This window comes from Watersipora subatra, chromosome 1 (genome assembly GCF_963576615.1).
Source record: "Watersipora subatra chromosome 1, tzWatSuba1.1, whole genome shotgun sequence".
Taxonomy (NCBI): domain Eukaryota; kingdom Metazoa; phylum Bryozoa; class Gymnolaemata; order Cheilostomatida; family Watersiporidae; genus Watersipora; species Watersipora subatra.
Window position 1 is genome coordinate 49,501,239 of NC_088708.1, and position 10,182 is coordinate 49,511,420.

The 10,182-nt window shown below is 34.5% G+C and overlaps 1 protein-coding gene across 1 annotated transcript; it reads left to right on the forward strand.

Annotated features, from left to right (window-relative positions):
* The first annotated feature begins 213 nt into the window (after positions 1 to 213).
* On the forward strand, positions 214 to 2,407 carry LOC137388487 (piggyBac transposable element-derived protein 3-like). The gene is made up of 2 exons (XM_068074975.1): positions 214 to 256; positions 669 to 2,407. The coding sequence occupies exons 1-2, from the start codon at positions 214 to 216 to the stop codon at positions 2,405 to 2,407; spliced, it is 1,782 nt and encodes a 593-aa protein (XP_067931076.1).
* Positions 2,408 to 10,182: the final 7,775 nt, after the last annotated feature.

The following is a 10,182-nucleotide window of genomic DNA, read 5'->3' on the forward strand; positions in this document are numbered from 1 at the left end:
GTACTTTGTACTGTTATATTATGGACTGTTTTATATCCCTTTGAGTCCTTATGTCCCCCTCAGAGGACAGTCATAAACTATACAGTATCATCAACAAAAATGAATTATAGAAACTAAGAACCATATTTCCTATTTAAGGGACAAATTGTGAGTTGTTCTCTCACAATTTTATATTTGCTACCTCCTTCAGTAGAGAACTACAACAAAAACAAAATGGCTGCTTCCTGTTCTGATCCATGTGCCTCAACTTCTTCAGGTAAATTCTTCAATTAACTAAGTTTTTCTAGTGTTTAAAAAGTTTTGATTAGTTATTGTTGCTGTGAACATATTCCTCTATCACAAGCTCAAAAAAGCTTTGCAAAAACGTTTTTGCTACTGTTTTTATTGAAAATAATTTTTCAATGTCCCCCACAAGGGACATTGGGTTTTGATGCCTATGAATTAGATCAACTATAAATTTAAAGTTATGGTGAATGTTTCTTTCTAACAGCTTTTTCATCTTATTTAATGGTTTTTATTTCATGTTAGCTAAAAAAGTCTTTCACATTCCCACTAAATATTTTGCTGAATAGCTATAATTAAAAATACTGAAATAAAATAAATTTCGATTATCTTTACTATTAGGATTAATGTTAAACCTGAAGCATTTTTGTTTTTATTCATTTTAGGACTACCAAGGAAAAGACCATCAGGAAATTTAACTGACATTGATGCCATTGATGTATTAGAACGGCTTGACGACTCTGACCTAGACTTATGTTCAGATGACAGTGATGCAGATGTAGATTATGACCCTAGCAGTGCATCCCTATTGAATCATTCCGAGGAATCAGATGATGATGTTGAGCCACCACCATCAAAAAGGAGCAAAAAATCTTTAAAAAAAACATGCTCTTTCCGCAAAAGTGATAGCTTTGCCAGCAAGTTCAAAGTATTACATCAAACTGCTGAGATGGATGATTGTGAAAGCCCAGTAGAAGCCATTGGCAAGTATTTTTCTAATAAAATATTTGAGTCAATGGCGGATTTAACCAATCGCTATCATACTCAGCATTCAGGTAAATCTCTGAAGGTTACGCCTGCTGAGATCAAAACGTTTTTTGGGATCAGCTTGGTAATCGGATGCATCGGCATGAAGCGCCTCAGGATGTATTGGGAAAAGAAAACCAAAGTGCCTATTGTTGCAAATGCGATGACTAGAAATCGTTTTTTTAAGATACGGAACAACTTGAAAGTTGTAGATAATGCGCTCATAAGTGAAGAAGCTAAAAAAGAGGACAGGTTGTGGAAAGTTACACCATTAGTGGAGCATATCAGAAATATCTGCACTGAATTACCGCGAGAAAATTTCTTAAGCATTGACGAGCAGATGATTTCATTCACAGGCAGGTGTCCAGCACGGCAGTATGTTCCAAGGAAACCAAACCCCACAGGTTTAAAAAACTTTGTTTTGGCGGGTTCAAGTGGACTAGTTTATGATTTTGAAATTTATAGAGGAGAAGGAACATTTGCTAAATTCAAGTTAAAAGATGGATCAGGAGGGCAAGGAGTAGGAGCGGTGCTTCGTTTAACAAAAGATTTAGGGCCAGGCAAGCATGTGTTCTGTGACAGGTTTTTTACAACAATTCCACTGATTGAGCATTTAGCCAAGCAAAGTATCTCTCTTACTGGAACGATAAGTGCTAAATATGTGCCAGTGCAGTTCTCTTCTGACAAGGTCATGAAATCAAAAGGAAGGGGCACAATGGAGCAATTTGTTACAGTGAGTAGAGGGAATGAACCAATTAGCATCGTAAAATGGTTCGACACAAAAAGCATTTTAATGGCGTCTTCTTTGCATGGATTGCATCCAGTTGAAGATTGTAAAAGATGGTGTAAGCAAAAAAAGCAATTCATTACTGTACCCAGACCAGCGGTTGTTCAAAAATACAACTTATCGATGGGTGGTGTTGATCTTTGTGACCAAGCCATTTCTTACCACAGAGTAACAGCAAGGTCAAAACGATGGCCCATTCGTGTGATAAATCATCTTCTAGACTTAGCAGTTAACAACTGCTGGCTTACTCAGAGACAATCCAACTCTTCAAACAAACTCATGCAGTTATTTGACTATCGTTTCATTATGGGCGAACAAATAATAGCATCAGCAGCAAAGGAAGCTGATAGTGATTACTTGACGGATGACGAGCTACAAACTACCAGAAAAATAGTTCCACTTCCAATGGCGTACAATCGGGAAAAGGGAGCAAAACATTTGCCAGAAGCAGTGAAACTGAATAATAGTGGTCGTTGTAGACGAGAAGGTTGCTCGAACAAAACTAGCATACGCTGCACAAAATGCAATGTTTTTTTGTGTATCAATGCAAGCAGAAATTGCTTCATGTTATTTCATAAAAGTACCTGCTAGTTTTGCTTACAATTTTAAATTGTTGATTTCTGTTTCATGCCTTTATGCTTAGTTTTAATGTTGCATCTATAACAAGTGTTTTAGACCACTTTTATAGTCACCGAGTTCCAGTGTCCTCTACAGGGGACAGTCAGTAGTGCTGCCGATAATATACATTTAGAAAGAAAACTTGGTTTTATGTGTTATTTTGTCTAATTTTGTCATAGAAACATAATTGCAAGTTTAAAATATTTACTCAAAATCTCTTGGGTCTCAAAGGGATATAGTATATTTTATCATAATACATCAAATCATTTTTCATATCTTCTTTTTTATTTATACCTTTCAAACATTGTGCTAAGTGGTGCCAAATCATATTATGTACAGAAATGCATATATATATGGATTTCTCATACACAACAAGAACAGCAACAAGATGACAAGGAAGTGAGTAATGCAGAAGAGATGAATAATGATGAGTGATGAGTCACATGGCTACTTAGCCTCAGACCCTCTGGTGCCATTCTGGTTATATTTCCTTATTTACCTCTCGATGACAACCAGCAATGCAAAGCTATGTTAATCATTCTAACATAATAAGAAACTGTTCAATAGTGACTGCTTTGTCATTTTCTATGGTTGAGACAAATTAGTGTTGCTAATGAAGCCACTTTTTCTTCTTTCTTCAGTGTTCAATCACATCCATTTTACTTTATATTCTAGTTTATTAGCCAATAGTTGTCCTGAGCAACCACTGTTAAGTTCATTAAATAATTCAAAGAATGCTTGAAGTAGCTGGCTTCATTTCAGCAAACTCCTTGAGACTGTCTGCAGAATAATGAGCTCTGTGAGAAGTCATTAAAACTAGTGACACTCCATGATGGACTGTATGTAATCCTTCAAATGACGAATCCTACACATGTAGGTATAAACTCATAATAGCTCGTGTAATAAAGTGTTATATAACAAAAATATTGGACATAATTATTATTTCCTTACGGCGTAGATAAGCATTTTCAGTGCGTATGGCTGAATGCTGAAGTGATTGTCTTAATATTTTGCAAGTAAAAGTGATGCGAGGAAAATCCCTTTAAAGTAAAGTAGTACACATTTTATTAAGGTGAACATTTTTGACAGCAGTGCACATGTGAATTGTTGTACTTCGGGTAGTCACTGAAAAAAAACACTTTCTCTCATAATTTTTTGTAAGACCTTTTGTAAAAAAAATCTTTTAGGAAAAATTACAAAAAAAGGGTTCTTTTTTGCATAAAAATTTTTGTAATGAAAATTCTCACAGACCTGTATGGAAATATTTGATACAAATGAATTTTTTTGCTTCAATTTAGTAGAGTGACCAATTCAATCTTTAGCTGAAGGCCTTTAATTACATACAACATAACACTATGTAGTTATTAGTACTGTGAAGTCACTCCTCATATGTACCTACAACATAACACTCTCCAGTTACTAGTACTGTGAAGTTAGTCATCAGAAGTAAATGTACATGTATATAGTAATTCTTAGAGTTGGTTAGCATGTACAACTAGATGCATTTTAGGAGAAGGCCAGTAGAGAGTTTCTCGTGAGTTAATTGTAGACTGTATGTTTTCCCTTTAGTACTTTGCAATTTCTTCTTTTACAGGAAAGATGGAAAAGCCGCTGCATTGTGTTTTGTTAGCCTCTCTCCTGAGTACAGTTAAAACTCTCTCCTGAGTAGAGTCAAGACTCTCTCTCTTGAGCAGAGTCAAGACTCTCTCCTGAGTAGAGTCACGTCTCTCCTGAGTAGATTCAAGACAAATGGTAAACCTGCTTATAATATTAAAAAGTTAAGAACGCATTGTCTATAATATTATAGATTAGGAACACATATACTGGCATATGCTTTTTGTTGCCTTTTCTTTTGTATGTCTTTAAGAAGGTCATTTAAAAGTACACATTAATATTTCTCACATTGTGTCAAAGCTGAACTGTTCAAGGCTCATAAGCAACCGTGCTTGTTTGATGACAAATGGAACTCAACGAAGACCGTCATATAGTTTGGTAACTTGAAATGTTTTACAATGTTTTAACCGAGTTTCGTTATTCTGAACAAGCAGAATAGCTGCTAGCTAACGTAAGGATGTTCTTAACTATTGTTTTGGTTGGAGATTTTGAAGGAAAATTGCTATGTACACAGGTTCAATTAATCATGAGTGCACTCACATTGGCACAGACATGAACATGCACCAAAACTGTACAAGCAGCATCGCTTATAATTACAAGGTTGTGGTGGCGCTCACATATTTAAAAACTTTGAGATGATCTGCTATTTTTTATAGTCAAAATTGTTGCATTTTAGCTGCTTATAATTCTAGGAGTGTCTTTTTCTTTTTAAGACCATTAAACTTTACCAATGACAGATTGTCGTTTTTTATTGATTATTTGACAGCAAGACTGTTATAGTGTGAAAAGGCAGCAATGAGCAGACAAGGAATTATTAGTTTTTGCCTCAACTCATTGAACTTTGATGTATGCACAGATTCTTAACATCGTCAAGGTTTCGTTGGCTCTTTGATTTTTTATGTTGCCAAGCTTCCCTTTCCTTCTGGTCAAAGATGATATTATTATGATATGGAAAGTTAAGCTATATGTAGGTAGGCTTCTAGTTGCAATTAACCTTGACATAAAGTTACTCAGTTCCAATATTTCCTGTATATTGACACTGCTGTATGTTGCAGCAAATAGGTTTTCAACAATATTTCGTTTAATTCAAATTTGAACTTTGTTCATTTGAAACCAGGGATAGCAAATTTCCATTGCATGCTGTATTTCTAAAACGGTTTTTTACAGTATTTTCACATTAGTATACCTGTTATATACCTGTTTACACCTGTTATACACCTGTTTACACCTGTTATACACCTGTTATACACCTGTTATACACCTGTTATACACCTGTTATACACCTGTTATACACCTGTTATACACCTGTTATACACCTGTTATACACCTGTTATACACCTGTTATACACCTGTTATACACCTGTTATACACCTGGTATACACCTGTTATACACCTGTTATACACCTGTTATACCCATGTTCACACCTGTATCTACATACTTGCATTTGGTTCAATTGGGGTTTAAACGGACAAAGAGTTCTTTGCACGAACATACATATTTTGCGGAGAAGACTAATCTCTTCCTGTTTGGTCAAGTTAATTGTGACTTGATTCAAATATTTTTAATACACACATATTTATTACTGAACACTGCAATTTCAACCATTTTAAACGTACTTGTTTATCTGGCTATCAGTAGGTTGTCAGTTAGGATGTTCAGGTGTGGCCTTAAAAACATGATAGGTTTACCAAACATTGTATATATTATTTGAAATACTATAGGGATTCATGGTGAGTAATAGAAAGCATAGAAGAGCTAAAACCACTGACTTATAATTTATAACTCAGTCATGAGATACGGTATTCTTTTCTGATATACTTTTTGCTAGCATCTATCTACTTGCAGATACTATGTTACTATATGTAATAGTTATTACTTATATGAACTTATAATGACTAACTTCACAGTACTAGTAACTACAGAATGTTATGTTGTATGTTTTTATGAGGGCTGACTTCACAGTACTAGTAACTACAGAGTGTTATGCTGTATGTACTTATGAGGGCTGACTTCACAGTACTAGTAACTACAGAATGTTATGTTGTATGTACTTATGAGGGCTGACTTCACAGTACTAGTAACTACAGAATGTTATGTTGTATGTACTTATGAGGGCTGACTTCACAGTACTAGTAACTACAGAGTGTTATGTTGTATGTACTTATGAGGGCTGACTTCACAGTACTAGTAACTACAGAGTGTTTTGTTGTATGTACTTACATGTATGAGGGCTAACTTCACAGTACTAGTAACTACAGAGTGTTATGTTGTATGTACTTATGAGAACTACTTCAAAGCACGAGTAACCACAGAATGAATTAGTCACTCTATTAATTAACTGAAGCAAAGGATTTTATTTGTATCAAATGTTTCATTACAGTTAAGTGAGATTATCTATGACTAAAATAGTTTTTGTCTTTTTAGTGACTACAGAAGGTTCAACACTGCACCCGCCCGCTGCAGTTATAGCTGGTATTTTTTGTAAACTGTGAACAACTTTTTCTTAAAGTGATTTTTCTTGCATATTTTCGACTAGCAAAAATTTAAGCCATTTACTTCAACACCCAATCATACACGCTGAAGTTTCTGATCTACACCATAAAGAAATACATTATACAATTTTTTTTTTGTAACGCTGTATTACAGCAACTATAATAGAGTTAAATTTACATGGGTATGATTCGTGTGAAAGACTACATGTATACAGTAGATCATCAGCTAAAATGGCTGCTCACAAAGCTCATCATTCTGCAGACAAAAAAGTTCGCTGAAATGAAGCCAGCCATTTTAAGCATTCTTTGAACTGTTTGATGAACTTAACAGTTGTTTCTCAGAACTACTATTGGCTAATAGTCAACTAGAATATACACTAACACAAATGTGATTGGACACTGAAGAAAGAAGTGAAGGCACCAGTCACTACTGGTGATGCTAATGTGTGTCAACTAACAGGCCATTGCTAATACATAGAAAATGACAAAGCAGTCACTATTGAACAGTTTCTTATTATGTTAGCTTTGCATTGCTGGTTGTCATCGAGAGGTAAATAAGGAAATATAATCAGAATGGCACCAGAGGGTCTGAGGCTAAGTAGCCATGTGACTCATCACTCATCATTATTCATCTCTTCTGCATTATTCACTTCCTTGTCATCTAGTTGCTGTTCTTGTTGTGCATGAGATATCCATATATATATGCATTTCTGTACATAATATGATTTGACACAATTTAGCACCATGTTTTGAAGGTATGAGTGAAAAGACAGGTATGAAAAATGATTTGATGTATTATGGTAAAATATGGTATGTAAAATATGCCATAATATAACAGTATAAAGTACAACTGCAGTAATTTGAAAAAATCAGAATAATTTGTACTAATAGCATTTTAAACTACTAATAAAGCTACATAAATATTTAATTATTATAATTGGCAGACGCCTTTTCATGCTGTGTGTGGGATGTTTATGTACATACATGTGCATAAACATAACGTGAGTTGACACTGCTTCGACCCATGTCTTGCCTTGTGTCAAAACATTTTTTACCAAGTGCTTCTAACCTCCTATTTAATATGGCTCTTCAGTTTATTCCAAAATCTTTGTACTCACTGTCTCTGATTAGCCCTTTTTTCCTTTGGTTTCATTAGCCTTGTCCATTCTGATAAGAAGTTGTGCCAAGTGGCCATAACTAGCTAAATCTTTGTGCATTTATTGTATCATTGCTCATAAATAATCATTACTTTTTATATAAACCTTTTTACACACTTTACTATTAAAAAATTATTTTCAGGCACAGCCGTATCCACAGCTGATTAATATATCTTATTATTTTGGGTAAATAGAGTTGTGTATATGAATACCACTCAGATGTTCCAAGTTAATTTTTCATACAAAGTTTTTACAATAGTTGTGCTTAAAAACTTATTTACTTGAGAGATTTATGTAAAAATTTAATGTTGCTAAAAATAAGGTTGATATGTAAAATAGGTTTTTTCAAAAATGGAACTAAAGCACTTTCAACAGAAAGCTCCTCAATTGCCTTTAGCCTTTTTCAAATTTAACTAAAACGTAAGCGTACATAATAGCAGTAATACAGTAAGTTGCACTTTATATTTGTTGCAAAAGCTCCGTATGTCCATCTGTCAGGCTAAAGTCACACTTAGAGTGTTAAGAAACAAATGCATCCCACAGGTATCAAACTAGAATAACCTGCTTTGCAACCAAGCGCTCTACAGACTGTGCCACTGAATCACCTACTACCATTTTGGAATAATCATGTGCAGACACGATGATCTCTCATGGCGTACAGAACTGCCTGTTCACTAGCAGAACTATTAAAATCTGTATTATTGACACTGAACCTGTCGCTGATTTCACTAACACTGCTGTCAGTGCTGCTATGCACAACATATTATGTAATGAAACACTGTTTACTGATATCTGTAGTTGGATGCTATATGAAACAGTATGTGATGAATTCAAGGTCAACATCATTGAACCAGCAGCTATAACTTCATAAAGACCACAGATCTTTGATAATCAGTTTCAGAGAGGCAGTCAACTCAAGCTAGAATTCATAAAGTATAAGAAGTGCACCTTTTTTTATTTTATGTTTTTCCATTGTTTTAGTAACATCTTTAAATTTGTAAAGTGCATTGTCTATTTATATATATAAATGTCAAAGTCGGTGTGTATCTGTGAGTCATTCAGTTTGCCCAGATATAGCTACTAAAATATTGTCATTGAAGTCTGCATCCCAGAAGATTTAATCTCGGAACCTCCTGTTCTCCACGCAAATGCCTTACCAATTTAGCTGCGTGAGATTGATGGATTCATTAAGGTAGGTGAAAATACGCTACCGCTCTCCGTTACGGCGCAACGTCATTCTATGTATTAGCAAGAGCCTTCGATAACTAGCTTACTTAAATTAGTCATTGGCAATTTGCCAAGCTAATAGCAACTGACAGGCAACTACATTATAAGCTGGTTTTTAATACCCATACAACGCTGGGCATTCTGCTAATTGATTATAAACTAAACAAGATAGAATGTTTTTTCTCACAAGAAGTTGCCCTCTCTTACTTGACATAGTATTTGAATATACAAGTATAAGGTGAAAGTATAAAAGTTAATATCTCTTGGTGACATAGATGAGTGAACTCCACTCTGGGAATACAGTATTAAACAGTATAATAAGCTTGCTGTGGTAATATTAACCATATTTGTCTCATGTTTTTTAACATGAATTTGCCCTCTTTTACTTGACATATGTAAAAGTTTAGGCCACTTGATTAGTGCTTTATAACATTTATCGGACTTTGGAAGTTCATAAGATGATTTCATTACTAGTTTTCATATCATTATCATTGATTGTAAACAGGTTTCCTTTGAGTATGACACCATGTATTACATTACGTTTGAGAGTTTTAGCACTTGTTAGTAAACATTATTCAAGGCAAGATTACCAGTTGTTGAAACTTTACAAGTTGTGGACCAGCATTGAGCGTAGCTAAAAAGATAGCTTGTAGTTGCCCTCTCTTACGTGACATAGTTTGGTGCGTTTTAATTAAGATAAGCTGTGTCATCTGGTTTGACCATGAAGTAAAACCTACCGTGTAAAACTCTAACTGCGTTGGCATTCATAAGTTGTGGTATTTTTTGCTACAGTAAGTTGTTGCTACAGTAAGTTGTTGCTACAGTAAGTTGTTGCTACAGTAAGACTAGCTATATACTAGCTTGACTAGTTTTTTGGATAAATTTTTTGGCAGAAGAAAGTTCAAAGAGCTAATATAATTATGATGCCAGTAGAAATATATTCTTGTTATGAAAAAAGTAATTCAACTATGGAAAGCATTGCAGCCCAAAATTAGAACTTCATTTTTATTGTGGCCACACTCTGTTAATACTTGTCCTTTTGAGAAGAGCCTTTCATGAGTTTGAATATAACATGTTTATATTAGGAGATGTAAACTTGATGAATCTGATCCAACCAATCGCAAGATACCATGACAGTCGCCAGGGCAACAGCGCATATGATGTTGTTAATTTATTTAGAAAAGCAATTAAAATATTATTTTGGTTTGTATTCAGAATCTGAGAGATTTGTATCCAGAATCAACTTCCATTTTTACT